The sequence below is a fragment of the Musa acuminata genome, chromosome BXJ2-11, assembly GCF_036884655.1.
Source record: "Musa acuminata AAA Group cultivar baxijiao chromosome BXJ2-11, Cavendish_Baxijiao_AAA, whole genome shotgun sequence".
Lineage (NCBI taxonomy): Eukaryota > Viridiplantae > Streptophyta > Magnoliopsida > Zingiberales > Musaceae > Musa > Musa acuminata.
This window is the reverse complement of record NC_088348.1, coordinates 3159377-3181725: the sequence shown is the minus strand read 5'-3', so window position 1 is coordinate 3181725 and position 22349 is coordinate 3159377. Positions and strand designations below refer to the sequence as shown.

The following is a 22349-nucleotide window of genomic DNA, read 5'->3' as shown; positions in this document are numbered from 1 at the left end:
TAGTCTTACCTCAAGTGAATGTACATCAACCAGTTCGACACTAGGCACGCTGTGGTCTCTTGGTCCATCATTTTTTTCTTGAGCGTCTTCGTCCCCACTGCTTCCTACTTCGTCATTTCTTGCACACTCAATCGTCGCGCTTATGACGTGGTGGTCTAGCTCTCCCTCATCTCCGCCTCTAGTCTCTCCACCTTCATCCGTCGCTATGACCTCTGTCGCTTTCTCTTCTTCGACAAGATGAACTTTAACTTTTTTTAAAATTTAAATTATATATATAATTATATTAATGATTTATTGTGAGTCAACATACAATATAAACATACTCTAACATCTGTTAATTCAGATTTAACGAAAAATTTTATATGCTACGTTTTTTTTTAAATATAAAGATTATTTTAGACACGAATAAATCATAAGGGCTTAAGTAATCCACGATGAAAACAGTAGAAACTAAAATGAATCTTAACATAATTATTAATAATTAAATAAATATACTAAAAAATTAATATGGGTATCCATACAAAAAATAAATAAATTTTTTACCATATGAAAAAAAACCAAATAGAAAGAATATCACAAAGAATAAATCCCAAAATAAAAAGGACGTACCTATCGAATAAAATAATTTATAGGAAATGAGACGCTGCCAGATAAAGTGGGACTTGGTATCAACATGTGGTGTGTCGTAAAGGCAGCCGAATGTGACCAGGCGAACGAACCTCTGTTCCTCGCTGCGGGATTACCGAACACCATGTTTCATTCAGTCATTCTCACGAACATGTTTCGCGCGCCATGAATCGTGCGCCGCGGCTCGCCCCCGACCACATCGGCGCACCCGAGGATTTGTCACCTACCGTGCAGGTTGTGGTGCAGAACTCCGGTGGGGCTGAATTCGCGTCGAGGAGGGGAAGAGAGACGGGTGCTATCATTTCGTACCGCGCCGTGTCACGGACGCCGTGGGATCCGCCGATGGGAGTGTGTCTCACGGCACTCGCGGTGGTGGACCGCACTCGCTCTGGTGAGCCGTTGCTTTCCCCGCCACGGATTTTTGCCTTTAAACCGACTCGACTCGGAGCATCCAACCAACCTATTTATCTTTGAACACATGAAGAAGAAGAAGAAGAAGACGAAGAAGACGAGAATTGTAATCTGCTCCGTCACGGCCACGGGAAAATGATTGGGAGGTCAAATCTGAGCTGCTGCTAATCCGATACCACAACAAACTCCGCATCGACGCAACGGGTCGCTCGCGAGCGTCGGTCTTCTCTGGAAGCTACGGGAACACGCGATGTGATTTCGAGAGTATCCAAAGGGGCGTGGATGTGTTTGACCTCGTCATCTCGCCGCCCTCGTCGGTTCCGTCGATCCACGTTCGGAAAAGCTCGAACAATCGTCAAAGCCACTCCGTGTGTGACCCAATAAAAATCTCTCTCTCCTTGTGGTTGATAATCCAACTATGAGACATCATGAGCTAATAGTGGTGCCATCAGTAGGTGACGGTGACGACGACGAGTTCATTTGACCGTTGACTTGGTTTTCCACTGAAGTCATAATTCATCGTGAAATGAGAATTCATTTGGGCGTCTGGTTGGGTTCCTCGGAGAAAGAGTGGAGGCCAAATCACGAAGGGCTCCATCTCGTACGCTTTTGTGTTGACGTGAAAGGTATACCTCATTGCAATTGCAGTATCAGAAGGCAACGATAGTACATCAAAAAATGTCTCTCCGGCTTTACGTAAAGCAACGGGAAAAGCATCTCCCAAATTGTAGTTGGAGTAGCACACGCTTGTATTAGTGAGACAAGCCATGACGCCAAATGCAAATTGCATTTGCATTCACGTAAAAGATGCACATTATCAGATCTACGTCACATATATTTTCAATTCACATTATTGAAGAGCCATTTAATAGTCGTATTATTATCATTGAGTGGCTACAAAACAAAGAATGATTTGCTGAGACTCTTGTCCTCTTGCAACTTGATTTGGTACAGATTCTGCAGGTATACACAAGTCTAACACAATCCTCAGATGAATAGAGTCAGCAGTGACCACTATTAAATGTTGGATCGATGGATTGTGCAAACATAATACGGTTGTCATTATCTCAGTGAACGTCACTAATAATTATTTTTCCGTTTTTGAAGTATTTTTTTTTTCTCGGTGTTATTTAAGTAAAACGACGACTATTGGTTTAATTATAATTAATGCGAGACTTCGACTGCCATTATAGAGCACAATCTGATTGGGTGCGTGGAAGTCTCGAGAAGCACGCTATTACTTTTACCGATTCCTTTGGTCGAACTGATGAAATAACCGGCTTTTCCCGACATACGAATGAGATTATACCGGCTCGATGTGAATAAGTCGGAAACGATGCGATTCCCGAATCCCGCGCCACGTTTCCCGGTTGCAGCCGGTCCGCCAGTCCGCTATTTATAGTGCCCATGATCGCGTCTTCTTCCTCCACTGATCTGAGATCGAGACCTGCGCGTGAGGATTTGCTTTGTGGTTGTGTTAGGGTCACGTTAAGGCTCGGTTCTCCAGTGCATGGCAGTGAGCTTGGTGTCGAATGAGGTGTCGGACCTCTGCATCGGGAAGCCGGCGCTAAGATCGCTGCCGCTCTCCGCCGCCGCCGTCGGCGACGCCCTCCTCGCCCTCAGGAGAGGCGGAGAGCCCCACCTCGCTGTGCTGGCCGCCGACCGGGCGGCACCGGAGAAGAGGGCCGTCGTCGGGAAGCTCTGCGTCGCGGACGTGCTTTGCTACCTCTGCTCCGACGGAAACCTCGCGTCGCCGGCCGCCGCGCTCGAGCGGCCCGTCTCCGCCCTCCTCCCCAAGGGCGCTGGCCTCGTCCGCCGCGTCGAGCCGCAGTTTAGGTACTCTTCCGTCCTGCCTTGGGTAGATGAGTTGGTCCAAAACGCGTTCTTTTTTACCTTGTGCCAAGATTTTTTTTTTATGTTGGGGTTAAAAGGCGACGCCTTTTTCGTTTCGATACCGAAAACAACGGGATCTTTATATGGATCATGTGAGTTGTACGAGAATAAGAATTCGAGGGGAAGTTGTGACCTTTATTCGATTGGAATGCTAAAGATTCGATCTTTTCTTCTGTTGTTGTTTGATTCGCAGCGTATCGGAAGCCCTTGATCTGATCCTGGACGGAGCGCAGAGCCTTGTGGTCCCTATTGGCTCCGTCAGCCGGAAGAAGCTCGCCGCCGCCGAATTCTGCTGGCTGACACAGGAGGACTTCGTCCGCTACTTCCTCAACTCCATCGCCCTGTTCTCCCCTGTCCCCGCCCTCTCCATCGACGCCCTCGGCCTCGTCCGCTCCGCGGACGCGCTCGCCATCCGCCACGACGAGCCGGGCCTCTCCATCATCCCCCTCGTCCGCCGCGCCCTCTCCGACCAGACTGCCGTCGCCGTCGTCACCGACGATGGGCGGCTACTGGGCGAGATCTCCCCAGCCGCCCTTTCTGCATGCGACGAGACGGTGGCCGTGGCCGCCGGCATCGCCACCCTCACGGCGGGCGACCTCATGGCCTTCATCGATTACTACGGTTCTCCGTCGGAGTCCGTTGTCCGCGCGATCAAAGCCGGGCTGAAAGAGAAGGGATTGCTGGAGATGCTTGAGCTTATGGAAGACGAGCTGTCCTCGTTCTCCATCTCATCCTCCTCGGCCTCTTCCTCGTCCTCCGACGACGAGTCAAGCGGTGGAAGGCGGCTGCGGAAACTGCGGTCGAGGAGCTTCTCCATCGGGAGGCGATCGGAGGAGCCGGAGGTCTGCCATCCCGGGAGCTCGCTGGTGGCGGTGATGGTGCAGGCCCTGGCGCACCGGGTGAGCTACCTGTGGGTGGTCGACGAGGACGACTACGGCCTCATGGGAATCGTGACGTTTGCTGACATGCTGAGGGTTTTCCGGGAGCAGCTTCAGCAGTCTTCTCTCTGAGACGGAAGAGTGCAAGTCGATCACATGGGCGGAGGATGAACGAGGGCGGTGATGGCAGCTGTTGTGGATGAGTCTCTGTGTATTGTTTGGGTGTGAAGACGCTTTCTCCATTCCCTCCCATGGTTTTTGGAGAGCCTGCTTTGTTTATTATGTTTCTGGTAATAAGGACTCAACCTACCATCAAATCCGTATCACTTTTGTATTTGTGGCAGTTACTATTTTCTGTTCTGAATGTTTGATCTCTGTTGTCGCATCTTTCTTGCCACTGAAAGCTGAGCAAAAGCTTCTGTAATGGCCAATCTACTTGTAGATTTTGTGCATATATGTTGAAGAAGAATCGAGAAAAAGCACTCTTCTTATGTGGCTGGATATGCCACAAACTATAAGAGCTGTCAAGGGGCACATAGCAGACAAGATGCAGCAAATAGTCAAATCTTGGAGGGCTCTGCAATCTATGTTTAGATAAAGATCAATCCATGCCATCTCCAATAATCAATATCCTTCAAGATTTTGAATCCAGTCGCCTCTCTGTTTCATAAAGAAATGTGTTCCTTTTGTCACAGCATATTCCAATATACCAGCGAGTGGTTCTCAAGAAACAACAGCATATTCTAACGCTAATCTCTTCTCAACAGTAAAAGGAGACGAGAAAGATACCACCCACTAGTAGTAGTAGTATTCAGTGAATCAGAATGTGGAGTGCAAAAGTGCCAACTCTCATCGAAGAATGTGTCTGTTGACTGCTTCGTGATCGCCAGCTACAACTGCCCAACTTTTTTGACCACCAGTGGAGATTTTCTCTGAATTTGGATGGCTTTTACCAAACATCATTTTCATCGACTGCGGCTGTTCGGAATTAGATCCTTAAACTTTCATGCAAATTGCTTCCTGCAATCAATAAAGGCTTCAGTTTCATGCAGTAAACGCAAACATTAACGGGTAGGCATTACAATCAATGCACATCCATCAGTCATTAATTTGGCAAGCCGTGTCAAACAAACCAGGCCTTCTTCTTCTTCTTCTTCTTCCATGTCTATTATAAGCAGCATGACGCTGAACGTGTCCCTGGTGGCTATAATATTTGTACGCGGGATTCCCTGCACAACAAGAACGAACCAGTATCGTTATAGCTTTCCAGCACTAACATGGTCCAAAAGTAAGATGAAAAGTATACATGGTCCAGAGCATCAACTTCACCTTTTTGCTATAATATAAATTGTATCCCTCGTACATGTATAAGCCTGGGAGAGGAAGCATAATCCCTTCAGATTTGTACAGGAAGTATATAGCAGCAAATCCTTGTGAAATCTGTGCAAATTACAGTAAGGGAGTCCATTTCCTTCTACCTAATTCCTTTTTCCATCTTCTATCTTTATCTTTCCTTCCTCCCATCACATCAGGAAGAAAAGGTTGGGCTTCTCTACAATGTGGAGGCCACCTATATTGAAGAGGACTACTTGTAGGATTGTGATATATCAATCAGACAAAGAATGTTGAAAGAAGAAAAAGAACTAGACGGTGTCTAAGGTCAGCATAAATCTCTGACCCTGGAAGCCTATCCATGAAGAAGAATACATGAGTGGCAGGGCTTCGATCCAATCGGATGATCGTCAAAGCAACATTAGATTCCTTCCAGTTCCATTCAACATGTCTAATGCCTCTCAAAAGCAAACAAGAGGAACATGCTCAAGGAAGCTTAGTCATACGATTGTTTGTCATAAAGGTATAACAGAGTGAGCATACCGATATCTAAAACAAGAGAATCATGAAAAACTAGTAGTCACCCCTTCTGCCATTTCATTCTGATCCTCTGATACCAGCTTAAATTTGAGAATTTTGTGCAGGCTAGCTATGGGCTTGACCTGTTTTGATGGAGCTTGTTTTGAATCAAGGAATTGTTTGTCCTTCAAAACATTTGTTTCAGAAGGCTTCGTCTCAGAACATGTCACGGTAGGTGCACCATCTACAAAACCATGAGATGTCAAGTTGCCAATAGAAAACTTGCTTTTGAAATCTCACAGGAATAAAAGACACATGAATCTGCTCCAATGACTAAAGTTCAACTTTTGAAATATAAAGATGTAAGTGAACTCATTTATTATCAGTATTAAAATTCCCAAGCAGAGGAATCAAATCGATAAGCAGAGGAAACCAAGATCAGTGATCAAGGTTTTAACAAGATTGAAAGAGAATGATGAAATGCATTCACAAGCACGAGAATTACCACCTTCAGAGAAGATGTAGCATGTTCCCATGGTCTCTTGGTATTCTCCAATCTGTTGCAAGGTAAGAAAGGCATGCCACATTACAGGACTAGCAATGAAGAAGTAAAACAATGATTTAAAGAGGAAAAAGGTAAAATCAGTAACAGAACTAAAACTTCTGCAGGTGAATAGAAACAATTAACAAACACATATCTGTGCTTCATATTAACCAATGAAGCTGATAGCAATACAAGTTCAACAAATCAAAAAAACGATCCTTGGTTCTTAATTATTTACTATTGAAGTATCATGGCTGGCAAATCATACATCTGGATATGCTTCCCTACATTTTCTTCAAAAAGTTCTAATAGCTCCAGAATTTTATATCTCAAAGTGCAAAAGGTGACTAATCTAAATGAACTGGAGTTATTTATGATGTAAATACACAAGACTAGGCACAATCATATGGGGCACTTTAGGTATGCATGTGCAATCTTTGAGACAATTATAGAAATGTTAAATGACCAGGAAGGTACAATAAGTTATTATAATGCATAAGAAAAATTCATCTGAGTCTGCATCATATCCTTGGACTTTTAAGCAAAAAAACGTGATGAATAGAAAAATGTCGCACCATTCTATTTGAACCTAAACTGAAGCATGAATTGTGGGAAGCACAAATAAAAGAAAGTTATATCCACCATCCTTGCCTAGCTGTCAGCTACTAAGAGTTATTAATGCCAGGGTTATAAACCAGAACTTTCCAGCCTTTCCTATCCAAAGTAGAAGCATGGTTGCCACATAAATCAAATGTATGTTAGGTGATGCTAATGGCCATGGACTGATATTTTACACAGATCATGCATCTTGGATGGAGATTCTACCTTTTCTTCATGTAAATTGAAGCATCAAAATAAAGATGCCACCAGCTTTATACCATCAACAGTAACATCCTATCAGAGTTACAGATGGATATAGTTTATTACTCACCAGTTTCAGATCGCCAATGACCAACACCGGTTTCACTGTATCCAAACCCTGCATACCATGGGACCACCACATTTATTTTCCTTAAAACATGTGAATAATTAACAAATGCATGTCAGATAGTCATATACTACTAATAGAGAAGTGGGAAGAGTTCAGAAGAAAAGAGAGGGGAAACAGCACTTACTTTATAACTTCTACTCAGATGTCTCATTGAAATAGACACTTGGAAAGCAAGGTCCAAATGGTTCATTGTGAAATTACCAAAATAAACTAAGAGACAAGTTTTTCCACATTTCATACTTTAGAATCAGTATTCATCATTTGTGATGTTAAATTCACAGATAAAGAGTATGAACAACCAAGTATAATTTTTTTTCTAACCAAGTTTGCAACTTATATTTACCAGCAAATTCTTGTATAAACTCCTAATGGAGAATATTAAACAAGATTATCCCCAACGAAACCCAAAACCAATTCACTGGTAGCAGGAGAGTTGTTAAGTGCGAAAAGCAAATCAGACTATACCACCGATCCAATAAGCCCATTTCATAGGAGAAGCTAATATCCTATCATGCCAAGCCTTTATAAAATAGCTGTCATATCTGGAATGGTTCTAGTGTTTAGATACCAAAAAAATTGGATGTTTCCCATCTGCATCTTAGAATAAGACCTAACCAGGCAACTGTTTTTTTCCTTCTTATTTGATAACAACCACTGAATAATACTCATGTGAGTCCTAAAAGGTGCCCTTTTCCATCACTCCTTCAAACACACACATGTGCAAAAAGTTATTTCAGACCAGTCACATCAACAGACCTTTTCTTAATTACCATTTAATGAATTTTTTAATTAGTTGTTAGTAAAATCCATTGATCTAGTACCAATTTTTTTAAACCATGAATTTAATATGCAAAAATCAAGTATAGATGTAAATGGAAGAATTTTATCACATGTAAAAAAACAGTACATACTAAATCCACAGCTAAAGAACATGTGAACAAAGAAAAATATTCCATAAAACAGTATCGTATTTCATGCTGTAATCACATGTTCATAAATGAGAGGTAGCTTCTTACAGAGAGGACATAGGGAGCATTGGCAGGAATATCAGCACGAACACACACATCATCCAAGTCAAGTAACACATATTCTTCTTCACCCTCAACATGGTTAATCTGGGCCATACTGCCTTCCATTCTTAAGATTTCAGCAAGAAGCAACTTGGTCCTCTGTTTGACTCAAGAGACAAGTTAAAAAAATCTGGTTTAGACAGAAAACTTTATTGGCAATCTTTTTGAACTTAATAGATACTGAAGAAACAATGCAAAAAGAAGATTTTTTGGAGAAACTGGAAAGTTAGGCAAAAAGCATGTTACACCCTGTATTAGACAGACACACAAGAACAGAGTAAAAGTAAAAGCAATTTTCACCCTGCAGTTCAAATGTATTTGTGACCTATAAGATGATTTTTCAGTGAGGACTCATCAAAAGTATCTTATACCACAGGACCAAAAAGTAGCCTGTATGGTCGCACATAACAGTAATATGATAACATGGAATAAGGCCTCTGTCTTAAATGTGAATTAGCATAACCACATATATGCACTCCAAATCAGCTAGAAATCAAACTGCATTTGACTACGAGACCTCATGTGCAGTCTGAATACACATGAAAATGTAGTCACATATATGCTTTATGTTAATTTTTTGTTACTAATGGATCTAATAGTGTAATGTTTCAACAGCACAGTACATTGTTCAATAGATTGTCACCTTTCACCATGTTACTTTTACCACTTATCGTATCTTATCACTTAAATATCTTTTCAATGAATTGAAAATATCATTTGAGGTTGTTCTTAATCTGGCAATAGCATGTATTTATGTATTCGTTTATAAAACTAAACTTTATTTTTTTTTTTTGTACTCAGTTATGGATAATTTTGAATACCTTAACATGCACAGACTAAATAGCAAAGCTTCTTTTTAAAACATTGGCCTTTAATTCTATACTGGAGTGAGCTTCCATATAGACTAAATGATGCATGACACACCAACAGGGGCACAGTAAATAATTATGAAATGAAATTAGCGATGCTATGCAAAATGAATATTCACACTGAATCTACCATTATAAGCAAAATGAATATGCAATATGATAATGCAGACGAAGAATATCATCCATCCATTAGCTGTAATTAGATATGAAATTCTCACTCAAATATACTAAAGAAACACAAATTTACACCACAGGATAAAAACCTGCAACCAAGTTTCAGAAATAGTTACTTCTCCGAGAAGTCTACAGCCCCTCGAAAACCAGGGAAAAGCCTATCCAGATATCCAACAAGCCTGGAGTCGGCTAATGGTTGAGGCGAATCAACAAGCAGTATGCGGGTAAGCTTGTTGAGGATTCGCGGAGGGCTCCAGGGTGGCTAATGAGATATACGAGAGCGAACATCAGGCGAATCAACAAGCAGTATGCAGTTAAATATGTTACTTGGCCACGAGATTGGAGAGGCGAGGAGGAAGAGCATGCCCAACCCACGGCGTGCCCAAACGCATATTTCTTGTCAAACGCACTCAACTTGGGAAGACGAACCGGTTCGATCGAACCCGGATGGGTGCGGTTCGACTCCCGGGTTGGGCGGTCCTTTCCCCACTGCGGCATCTTATCGAACGACATGAGGGCGGGACGGTTTCTCAGCAATAGTAACCCCATCGCAAACGGTCGGTGTTTCTCAGATCATATATGGGGTGGAAGGAGAACGGGAAAGATACGGAAGAAACCGGAAGCTTACCGTCGGGTTCTCAGTAGGTTCGAGCTATCGGCAGCGCGTGATGAACGCCGTTGGAGACGAGAGGAAGAAGAAAAGGGAAGGGAGAGGCCGGAGAGATGGAAGACGTAGGGCCGAGAAACGCTGCGCTTGCCCGAGGGAGAGGGCGAGCAACAGAGAAAGCAGGGGAAGGGAGATTAAGCTTCCTTTTAAGGCCCAAATCCTTCAATAAAATGTCTCTTCTTTATTCCCTTTTTTCCCAAACACGATTTGACTCGGATTCGACCATTCCACCCAAAATTCACTTATAAACACTCCATCAAGTTCAAAAAAAATCTAGCAAATAAAGATCGAGAGTTCGAGATTTCATTATCGAATATTGATTTGATCGTGACCGAAGGGTTCAAAAATCTATCTTGATTTTTTCTTGGGTAATTTACTTGGAAAAATCTTCACCGATTCTTTTTTAGGCACCTTTTCCTTGGTGGATGGACCAACACTGTCTTGTCCATTTTGGCTTATGACATAGGTTTAGTGATGACTTTTACTTAAACCGCATCGGCTTGGTTTAAATAACTAAACTGGATATATATATATATATACATATACATATGTATATATAAATATAGGGGTCAGAGTGCACCTTGAGAACCCACTGTTTGATGAACCTATGGCCGTCGCCACATGGTCGGTATGGTTCGATCTGACTGGTGACGTCCAGGATCATCTTCATCTTCAGGACGAAGGTCTTTGCTTGATCGGGTCAAGATCAGATTTGGTGTTGACGTACTTTTTTCGTGAACCCGTCCGTCTTTGTCATCTTTGAATTCCTGCACACAGGCTTAGGTCGAGATGAGTGGTGATTTCGATTTCGATCCCTCCAAAGCTCGAGTTAGTAGGGAGACTATATTTTTTTCTGATGCCCCTCATCAGATGCTGGTAAGAGGTTTTTATTGTAGCCCCCGAGGGTTCAGTTGTACGTGGTCTTTGTCGATGCTGACTTCTCAAGCGACGAACATACATTCAGACATCCGTCACCCGAGATACATGAGATGGTGTCCCCGTTGCGACTAAACTGATTGATGTGGCGTCGAACGATGCGGGGAGAGGACAGCTGATATCTCAGATTTCTGATGGAGCATAAGACGTGATACCGTTTCTTCCTCTCGAGGCCCCGCACTTGGATTGATACGACGGTGATCAAGTAATCGTGAGGTAATACATACCCTATCACTTCTAATTATGTTTACTGACTCCATTTCATACAAATTAACAGTGCATGCAACAAAATTTCATATGTTTGATCATTCGATTCCTACACTTCACTGCCAACGACAAAAAGATCAGCCGTAGTGAGAAATGCTCTATTAGGGCGCCGTTGCAGAGGAGAGAGACAGAGGGAGTGCGGGTGGGGCGGTGGTGGCGTTCCGCTCTGACCTCTCATCACTCTTCCAACCACGCATGTTCGGATAGGTCTCCATCATTCGATGCCGTCCTTGGGTCCTGTGCATGATGCACCCACCCGAGGATTTCCTGCATCGTCCGCCGGATGGATGCTTTGTTCCAATGACTACCATTACCTGCCACCTGCAAATAACAACGGTGTCACACCCTGTCGAGGGTTACATCACCGGACGTGGCGCGCGTGCAGGGAATACCTATCAGATACCCTGTGATGATGGCAGTGCACCAAATGCCGGATTCGAAGATGGGAATCTCATCCCCGATGACACCGATCAAGTCCTTGTCTTTTCCATTCACAGATGCATGGCATGTCTCCGCTAAATCATTTCATAACGCATAATAGATGTAGTAAATAATTTGGAGGCAATCAAGGTTTTGATATCGTGTTAGCCGAATCAATAAGAAGGCAAAGAAGTGATGAGCTTGGATATTTGACTTGATGTTGATCGACTCAATTCGATCTATACAGGCAATTTGTGGTGTATTAGGTCCACACAGTACTCATGTATGTCTGTATGTGATTCCTGATGGCAGAGTTGGATGTGCAGCTGTATTTGTCGTATATGGGATCGATCCACATTAGACTCATGTCATCATGTGAGTGTATGTATGTTATAATCTAATGTGATTTCAATTAATTGGTCTCTTTATCTGCAGCCTTAAATTGGAGGAGCGCATGATCTGTTGTTTTCCAGTCAAATTGTTTCCAAGTATAAGCACGACTCTATAAATCATATACTTAATATAGCGAGAACTATCCCTCAAATTAAAGGCCTCTCTCTATTTTGCCTTTGGTGAGCGGCTATTGAGGGAGGAGGAACCAGAGGAGCGCAGCAACGCAAAGGTAGATAAGAGGCGGCGGCTCCTCGTCCTCTCCCAGGCTAATTGGTCATCGCGGGAGGTAGAAGAGAGGACGAGAGAGGCGAATGGGACTGGGAGGCGGAGAGGACCGTGAGGAAGGTGTAATGGCGACGGATTTTTTCTGGTCGTACACGGACGAGCCCCACGCCTCTCGCCGAAAGGAAATCCTCGCTCGGCACCCCCAGATCCGGGAGCTCTTTGGCCCCGACCCCTGGGCGTTCCTCAAGGTGAAAAATACCCTCTCGTTTCTCGTGGCCTGCAATCTTGCATCTTGCGTTGTTGTGGCAAAATGATCGGATTTTGAGTGATTTTCCTCTGGTGTTTGCGCTGATTTGTTATCGTATTCTGCCTATATTTGTTAGCTTTCGATGTCGGTCCTTCTTCACTCGAAGATGGCCTTCTTCTTGAAGGTTGCTGTCACGCTCGGACTCCAAATTGTTCACGTTGATGGGCTTTGATTCTCCGCTTTGAAAGACGAGGCTTTTATTGTATGTATTTCGTGCTGCTTTTGCTCCATCGTATCGAGCACATTACTTCTTTCTCTTTATTGATGCCAACTTTTACTCTTTTGGTACATCATTGAGGTTTATTACGGCCAACAAGCGGTTCGATGGAATTTTTCGTCATGATGTGACTTTGACTTTCTATCTTGCCATAATCGGGTTTTGATGGTCTTTGTAGCTTTACCGCGAGTTTCTTACTTCATCTCTACCTATCTACATCCACAGAAAGCTGATTCTGGTGAATTTATGCGGAGTCTAGGTCGTTTCATCGTTTCTAGATCGGATGCATTTTGTCGATGCGGAAGCATTTTTTGTGATTGCTTCCTTTGTCTCTGTATCTTGTGCTCCTTGGTTTCAAATATGGTCGTCTTGAAGGTGCAGTTCACGAGGATTTTGTGATTATTGTTTAAGTGGGTTGGAGAAAGAGATTGTGTTGATGTTTTCTCAAAGTTGTGTTTATTTAGTTCTTGCGATTTACTTGCGTTGGGAGAAAAATAGTTATTTTTCTTAGTCTATGATTTCTGTGATCCTTGATGTTATTATGCCCATTCTTTTAATTTGGAAAATTTCAATGACCTTTATTCCTTGTTGTCATATTAAATTAGAGGGCACCTTTTTGTGCTTAGATTTAAGTGTCACTTTGGGTGTGTTACTTGCATAGTTGTTATTACTAAGGAGAACAAACATATATTGACCCATTTCTTTGTGAATAATGAGTTTTGCAGATAAGTGAGGCCAGTTTGAGGAGTACACCATCTAGCTTTCAATTTAATTTAGTCAATGATTACATATTAGTATCTCTTTATGTATTAGAATATGGAAACAGTCTGAATATTCCTTGTATCATTTTCTTTCAGCATGAGAGTGGAATTATTTCACATGTTTTTTCAATTTTTTACTTTGAGATAAGTCTCTTTTCCTTGTTTAGTCAGTAATATGGTTGTTCAAGGCTACGTTGATGAAATAGGTAAATCTTAATTATGTTTATTCCACCTTAAAAATTGTTCTAAAATGTACTTATTTCGTAAACATGTCTTAGCTTGGTGTTCTTAAGCGGTATCTGAGAGGTCACAGGAAGATTCATTATTTCTCTGCTTACACAACCTTGTTGTTTGGTGTATATTTCTTCTTTGTATCACTATTAATGTCACATTGCGGTTTTTGAACTGTCCATTTTTCCCTTTTCTAGATCAAAAATCTTGTTTAGCTTGGGCAGCCTTGATATCCCAAAATTGTTCCGATATTCCACATCACTCTTAAGTGATTACGATGTTGGTGGTACTTTTTGATTTGTTGTCCTTTCCCTGTGTATCTTTGATAGATTTATTTGTGGCTGAGGCACCTTAAAAGGTTTCTGCCGATCCTGTTTTAATTGATGAGTAGACGTAGTATCAAGCAGCCTAATTTCTTTTTCTCCTTGTTTATACGCTTTCTTGATCTCACCTCAAGGTGATGTCGTGTTACTAAAGGCCTTTTGGATTTTAAGATATCCTGTTTCTACCTGAAGTAACTTTATCACTCTTGAATAGTTTTTTTATTGCTTGTTTCTCATGATATTTTTGAACATGGAACGAAACTGTTTGCAGGTAAGTGCCGTTGTTCTTCTTCAGCTATGGACGGCAACCTATCTCCACGACGCAAGCTGGCTGAAGATACTAGTAGTTGCATATTTCTTTGGCTCATTCCTCAACCACAACCTCTTTTTGGCCATCCATGAGATCAGTCACAACCTTGCGTTCTCAACTCCATCCTACAACCGTTGGTTAGGGATCTTGGCCAACCTTCCAATTGGTGTCCCCATGTCCGTTACATTCCAAAAGTATCACTTGGAGCATCATCGCTACCAAGGTGTTGATGGAATGGATATGGATATTCCTAGCCACGTCGAGGCTCACGTTGTGACCAATGCGATAGCCAAATCCATATGGGTCCTTTTCCAGCTATTCTTCTATGCTTTAAGACCAGTCTTTCTCAAACCAAAACCCCCTGGCCTATGGGAATTCACCAATCTAACAATCCAACTTGCACTTGATGCCTCTCTGGTCTATTTCTGGGGATGGAAATCCTTTGCATATCTAATACTTGCAACATTTGTCGGAGGGGGTGTGCACCCAATGGCCGGCCATTTCATCTCCGAACACTATGTCTTTAATCCAGAGCAGGAGACTTATTCATATTATGGACCCTTAAATCTCATGACATGGAGCGTGGGATATCACAATGAGCACCACGATTTCCCCAGAATACCGGGTACCAAGCTCTACAAGGTGAAAGATATTGCTCCCGAGTACTACGAGAACTTGAAATCATACAGGTCTTGGAGCCAGGTGATCTACATGTACATCATGGACCGCACGGTCGGACCCTTCAGCCGGATGAAGAGAAAGGCACCGAAGAGTGCAGTGACCGTCAAGAAAGACGAGTAGGACCGCTGATCACAACAATCTTTGTTGCTTGACTTGAGATTCCATTTCTTTGAGCTGTTCAGAATGCACTAGTATTGATGGATTCCACCACTTGTTTGTTCATCATCCTAGAAAGTATATTTCAGTGATTTCTCTTTCTGTCTCTTGCTATGGATTTAGGAGAAGATGCCATTTTTTTTGTACCATTTCCTGTACCCATACTGGATAACTGTTGACAACAATTTGTTAGAATTTGATGCCAGATTTTGTTTCCCCATAATGCTTTACTGGTATCAGTGTATGGTGATACAACTGCAGGTTCAATTCTTATTCAACATGTGGAATTTGGGTTTCTACTGGGACATAATTGATCATCTTATTGTCTTTTCAACACAGGTCATGCCTTTTATCCTTTTCCTATGATCACTAAATCCCTTGTGTGATCAAGTTTTGGTTTGCTATTTGTGTTTTTAATGTCCTTTCATATTTGTTATTCATGGTCACTGGGAAATCCCTCCATGAGAACTAATCTGTGCAGGAAAATTCCCCAACAATTCCTTTATATCAGCTAATAACCTGTGCATTGAACATTATACTATTTCATGAACTTACATCTTGACCTGTCAATTCTTAATATTTGCATGCTGTTCCAGACATCAGACAGACAAACAAATCACAGCCAAGTCAAATTATTCAATGAACTCCAACTATATTCTATAGGCATTTCTTGCTGGAGAATAGTAATGCTTAACTGATTCATCAACATGAAGGCAAATTCTTTGAGTTTCCATTGCTCCGCTTGTGTTATTTTCTTTGATATGATAATTATCTATAGTCAATTGCGACTAACATGTGGAATCCACTCAGTCAGTATAAGACGACGTATAGTATCGAAAAGAATATTTCTTAGTAATACTCTTAATCTCTTATAACCAATGGCCTTTTCCCATATGAACACTCATCTCAAACTCTTGAAACCCTCCATGCATACAAACAAATACTAATTTGAATATCCAAGTAGCCATCATGAGAGTTTTAGGTCCCAACCAAGAGAGAGACAACGTTAGCTGCTCTGAAACGGATAAAGTTGCTGAAGTTGCTGGTAATCTAATTTGTATTCTGTCAGAGCTTCTTCACTCTCTTTCTACCTGAACTCAAATGTAAAGTTCAGCAAAGAACTGATACAAAAGCTATCATGTTAACATCTCTTCCGCACTCTGCAGCAAGCGATTACTAAGAAGGATCTCTCTGATCTTTAAGCGACGCTCTCACTAAAACAGCTAATCAAACAATAGGTAATTCGGCTTGGGAACTCATAGTGCTCATGGACGTTGAGATGCAGTGTTTTATGAGGTTGTAGCTACCAACAGACACCACCTTATCTGAGGTTGTAGCTACCAACAGACACCACCTTATCTAGTATTTACTATTCTAGATTTATGTCTCATCATTCTTCAACTTTATAAGGTATAGCTAGCGACGGAATCACGCTATCTCACATACACTATTCTAGATTTATGTCTCATCATTGGTCGTAGCTGATAGAAGATAAGATTTCACTATTCTAGATTTATGTTTCATCATTGATTGTAGCTGATAGAAGATAAGATTTCACTATTCTAGTTTTATGTTTCATCATTGATTGTAGCTGATAGAAGATAAGATTTTCACTGAGGAAAATTCTCTATTCTGTTAAGAAATGATTGTAGCTGATAGAAGATAAGATTTCACTATTCTAGATTTATGTTTCATCATTGATTGTAGCTGATAGAAGATAAGATTTTCACTTTGTTGAGAAAAATTCTCTATTCTGTTAAGAAAAATTTTCTATTGTAAATAGGAGAGAGACATGTTAATGTATTATTCAAGCTAAAGCTATTCTTCAATAAAACTTCTTCAATAATTGTTCTTTATCTTCTATTCTTCCGTTGTGGCATCTCTAGTGTTGCTATATCTTTCTCTATTGTAATATTGCTATAGCTTCCTCTACTATAGCATCACTATAGCTTCCTCTACTATAGCATCACTATAACATTGTTGTAGCTTCCTCCTCTACTCTATTGTGGCTTCTTCCTCTGCTATAGCATTGCTATAGCTTTCTACATTGCTACAGCATTGCTATAGCTTTTTCTATTATTGCAGCTTTCTCCTCTATTACAGCCGTCGCCGTCGCAGTCACAACAGCAACAACAGCAGTAGTGATCTGCTCTTGCCCAACTCACGAAGCCTCTGGCTCGTAAACCATTCTTTGCATCGATCCAAGATTGTGATATCTTAACAGGAGCACCATCTTGCGAGGGCATGATAGAAGATAAAATTTCTCCAACTATATGAGAAAATCTCTCTACTCTATTGAGGAAAATCCTTTATTGAGAAAAATCCTCTCTCCTAATTTGTATAAATAGAAGAGGGGGGACATGTTAATGTATTCACTATTCTAGATTTATGTCTCATCGTTCCTCTTTTGGATTATTCTTTTGATATTAAAGTTTTTACCCCCACAATATTGATGATTTTATATACAATTAAATTTTAATAATGATTATTAAATAATAGAGTCTAATTATGATATGATTCCTTATGAGATGATCTTGATAGGAGGGACTCTCCAGATTATTATAGATCCTTTATTCTTAATTATAAAACGATAAACCGTAGGAACAAAAAAATCAATTATTAAGATATTATAGATATTCTATTTTTTTATATATCCTTAATCCAGAGTCTAGTTCTTCTTACATATCGATATCATTGTAGCTTTCAGATTTGATGATGATGCGTTTGATAAAAGCTTTCTGAACGATACAGTAATGTATACATCATATATTTGATATATCTTAATTTGATTTTAATTTTTGATAATTAAAGTTATTCACATAAAAATAGCTTAATCATGATTTGTATGCTTACAATTGATATCATATTTTTAAATTAAATAATTTAGATTATAAAAGTATTTTAGATCTATTTTATATTTAGATATGTTTATTAGCACCCTTTGCTTATTAAAAGGTGCTATTTGATTTTGATTTACGATGATTAAATGATCCATTTGTGTTATCGATTTCCTATCTAGTCCGTCATGTCACTTATGGGCAATACGAGATTTCTTGTTTTTGATCGATGGGTCATTATCAACAGCTTGACGCCAGCGATAATATTGTTGAGGGCAACTACCACCAATGGATGCTAGCCTAATCGTGAGTAGTGGCTAAATACACAGTAAAAGTGTCATGGGGTGCAATAGTCATCGACGATCGCATACATGGTTTCTTGTGTACAACAGCCTTGTGGCAATCGACTTGCCTTATTTACGAGCGACTACAATAGTCCTATTATATGCAATGGCTATAGCAACATCACCGTGACATTTGTTGTTCATGGTTGACATCAAGTGGATCTTGTTGCAAGGTGTGATTCCCAATGATGGTTGGCAAGCTATGTCGCTAGCTAGCTGGTTGTGGGTAACAACCTAACTATGGTGGGTAACAATCTAACTATGGGCAATGATATTACATTGTTGACAAAGGGAGAGACGGACTGTCTTGTCACGCTATGGGTGGCACTATGAAGCAATACAGAAGCTGTGCTACCACGGGTGGCACGTAGACAATGGTCAGTCGACTCACCATGAGTGAGACTCGTGCGCATGGGTGAGGTGGAACTCAACAATTTTTAACTTATATCCTCAATTATAAAATTGATCTAACTTGATTTATTTTTTATTAATCAAGTTTTGATCGAATTAAAAAAAAATTCAATTTTGATAAAATTTTGACTTTGTTCAACTATAATTTTGACGGGCCTAATTGAGCGAATGATTGGCCTAAATTTATGAGCCCAATTTGGGTAACTTAATTCTAGGTCTACCTAGTTAAATAGGTTTGATTGGTCTAAACATTTTTATAAAAAAATATTAAAAATATAAATTATGATTTTTTAATAGTTTTCTCATATTATATATTGATAAAATTTTGCATGTGATAAATAAAAATAATAATTATTATTCTTAGAAATTTGTTTGGTTATTCACATGCATATGTTTATAATTATAAAATAATATTATTTTTTACATAAGGTATAATTTATGTTTCACCATGATTATAATTATTATATGAGTTTTTCTTTATACCGATTGATATTTGATAATAATTATTATAATTATTATAATTATTTTATTATTATTAAAGTATTTTGATATATATTAAATTGAAAAAAATTGGTGAATATCATTAGTAACTCATATCCTTTTAAGTTTTATTGGACCGGCAATTGCTAAAGTAGCCTTAGATAGTAGGCTTATAAGGTGTGAATTAAAATAAATATTTTATTATTTATAAAAAATATTTTAAATTTTATTTTATTTATTATTATATTGATCTGGTAGTTGCCAAAGTGGTTTAGACTAATAACTTATGAAATTACATTAAAGAATCAATCCTAAATAATATTAAAAAAATAATATTCATAATGATAAGTAATCATGAGATTTAGATAATCCTAAAAGAAAATCTACTTCAAATAATTATGTGATAGGATAGAATGTGGATATTAGTTTAAGATTATATATCCAAATGTAGCAATATTATTCCACAAGAATGATATCAATCTCCATAAATAATTTTGTGTGAACATTAGATATTTTAATATTTCACTTAAACATAAAATAAAGATAATATCAATAGTTTAATATTTATTAAAAAAATTCAAAAGTATTAATATTATAATATTATTATTACTTTTAGATGGCACTTTTTGATTGCATTCTTATATATATTCATATATTTTCTAGATTAATGACTTAGAGCATATGTAATTTATATTCAATGTTTTAGACCTTAAATCAGACTAGTTGAAAGGATTATAGACATAATTACTGAAAGTTTTATGAATTAAATAATTAAAATTTAATATGATAATATTTAAGAAATTCAGGATTATATCCTTAATATGACTCACAAAACTATAAGTTTAAGAATATTCGGCATGAATATAGTTAATTTTTTTTCATATAATTTATTCTTAATTCTATTTCTTCTTAGTTTGACTCATTTAGAATTTACTATAATAAAATTAAGAATAAGTAAATTTTAAATGAGTAGATTAGTATATATGTTTATAAAGAATTAAAATTAAAAAAAAAACTCGTAATATTTTGAGTACTACTAAGAAGTGGGTAATAATAAAAAAAAGTTAAAACATAAATCACTCAAGTTTTTAAATACTATATAAACTCATAAAAGAAAAATCTTTACAATAAAGTTCTACTTTACTAGCAAGAAATGTCATATGAAAAAGGACTATAAGGTTTTGATTCAAAAAAGAAAAGTATAAACTTAACCTATGTATATTTCGAATCAAATATTATAGAAGTCTTTTTCTAATACTTGATAGATTGATACTAACCCTTTAACATATATTATCAATGATAGAAATTCATTTTAATAGGGGTACCAAAAGAGTATGAAATATTCATCGTTATAAAAAAATATTTTAAAGCAAAAATAATAGTAACCAGTACCTATTATCTATGCTTAAGGATGATTCATTTGATGTTATATTCCTATAATTTTATAAATTTAATTTTTTATCTATAATTATTAGGATATTATTTTTCTTTCGATGGTTGTAAACTCAGTATATTTATAATTCAATAAAAAATCAATTTTAAATTTTATATGGTGGTATATATATAATTAATATGAATTTTGAGCTTACAATGATCCTATAATCAAATATTAGAATAAAATATAATTTCATGAGCTCCTTGAGATCATAAATGTTTCTATTTATAGGTTACTCAATGTTTCTTATTTTAGTAAAAATAGATATTTAATTATCTTTTTAAACTACTTATTGAGATATAACTATATATATCTAATTTATATAAGGTCTGTTTACACATTTTGATATAAATAAATAAAGTCGAGAGATAATTAGATAGAAAAATTAAAATTATCAGATCTGATAAGAGTGATATATTTTATAGTAATTATAATGAGCTTGATTATGATTATAGTTCTTTTACTATATTCTCAGAATGACGAGATATTTGTGCTCAATATATTTTACTAGATATACTATAAAAAATAAGATTATTGAAAAGAAAAATTTTACTATTATAAATATGGTTAGAAATATAATAAGTTATTTTCTGTACCCAAATTACTATGAGGTGAAACTCTAAATCTAGTTATGTATATCTTGAATAGGATTCCTAGTATTTAGGATTGATAGAAAATCTAAATTCTTTTGAGTTATCGACTAATAGGAAACTAAGCTCAAGATATTTATATATTTAGGATTATCATATAAAGATAAGAATATTTAAATCACATAAAATGAAATTAAATTCAAGGAATATTTTTAAATATTTTATTATTTATTAAAAAATTAAAGGGTTATCGATTTTATTATCCTAATTATAGTATAAAAATAGTTAAATTTGATAATATAAAATTCCTAGATAAAAGGAAATTAGTGGGAGTGAATCTCATAATTTAATCTTGATATTAAAATATATATTAATATTTTTTTATCATTTAATATTCTAGAGATTGTTATTTTTTAAATCACTAAAAGAATTGATTATGGTGAATAATAAAATAATATTAATGAATACACATATGATATTGATATCATCGCTAATGGTCTTTTAAAATAGCCATAACTGATAATTTTGAGAACACATCGATCATAATAATTTATTTTATCTATTTTTTAAATCAACTCGTTAAAAATCGTTATGATATTAGTAGCTTATTATAATTTTGAGTTATATCATATGGATATAAAAATAAATTTTTTGAATGAGGATATAGATTTATATGGATTAACCTAAACAATCACAAAGAAAATAAAAGAAATATATAATTTGGTATGAAAATTTAAGAAATCTATTTATGACTTTAAATAAGCCTCCAAATAATGGTATATAATGTTTCATAATATCATTACTTTCTTTATATTTAAAAAATATTATTGATTAATATTTATATTTAAAATTAGTTGGAGTAAATTTATTATATTGATCTATATGTGAATAATATTTTGCTTGTCATATATTGATTTATTGTACCAAATAAAAATATTTTCATCAAGAATTTTAAGATGATTGATATGAATAAAGTATTTTATATTATTAACAATGAGATATTCAGAGATATATGTCAACGATTGTAATGATTATCTTAGAAAAAATATA

At 37.7% G+C, this 22349-nt stretch overlaps 3 protein-coding genes across 4 annotated transcripts; 2 read left to right on the top strand and 1 right to left on the bottom strand.

The window, feature by feature from the left end:
* Positions 1 to 2460: 2460 nt before the first annotated feature.
* Positions 2461 to 4194, top strand: LOC135627768 (CBS domain-containing protein CBSX5-like). The gene is made up of 2 exons (XM_065134020.1): positions 2461 to 2874; positions 3125 to 4194. The coding sequence occupies exons 1-2, from the start codon at positions 2549 to 2551 to the stop codon at positions 3939 to 3941; spliced, it is 1143 nt and encodes a 380-aa protein (XP_064990092.1). The 5' UTR covers positions 2461 to 2548; the 3' UTR covers positions 3942 to 4194.
* A 1351-nt stretch (positions 4195 to 5545) lies between these two features.
* Positions 5546 to 9930, bottom strand: LOC135627769 (uncharacterized). Of its 2 annotated transcripts, none has more exons than XM_065134021.1 (5): positions 9636 to 9930; positions 8212 to 8364; positions 7136 to 7183; positions 6166 to 6217; positions 5546 to 5904 (listed from the first exon to the last, which is right to left on the bottom strand). In XM_065134021.1, the coding sequence occupies exons 1-5, from the start codon at positions 9855 to 9857 to the stop codon at positions 5705 to 5707; spliced, it is 675 nt and encodes a 224-aa protein (XP_064990093.1). In that variant the 5' UTR covers positions 9858 to 9930; the 3' UTR covers positions 5546 to 5704. The 2 variants fall into 2 exon arrangements, with proteins under 2 accessions (XP_064990093.1, XP_064990094.1); XM_065134022.1 differs by having other exon boundaries at positions 6169 to 6217.
* Positions 9931 to 12085: 2155 nt separating this feature from the next.
* LOC135626202 (sphingolipid delta(4)-desaturase DES1-like) lies at positions 12086 to 15425 on the top strand. The gene is made up of 2 exons (XM_065131345.1): positions 12086 to 12464; positions 14327 to 15425. Exons 1-2 carry the CDS (start codon positions 12303 to 12305, stop codon positions 15164 to 15166), a joined length of 1002 nt encoding a protein of 333 aa, XP_064987417.1. The 5' UTR covers positions 12086 to 12302; the 3' UTR covers positions 15167 to 15425.
* Positions 15426 to 22349: the final 6924 nt, after the last annotated feature.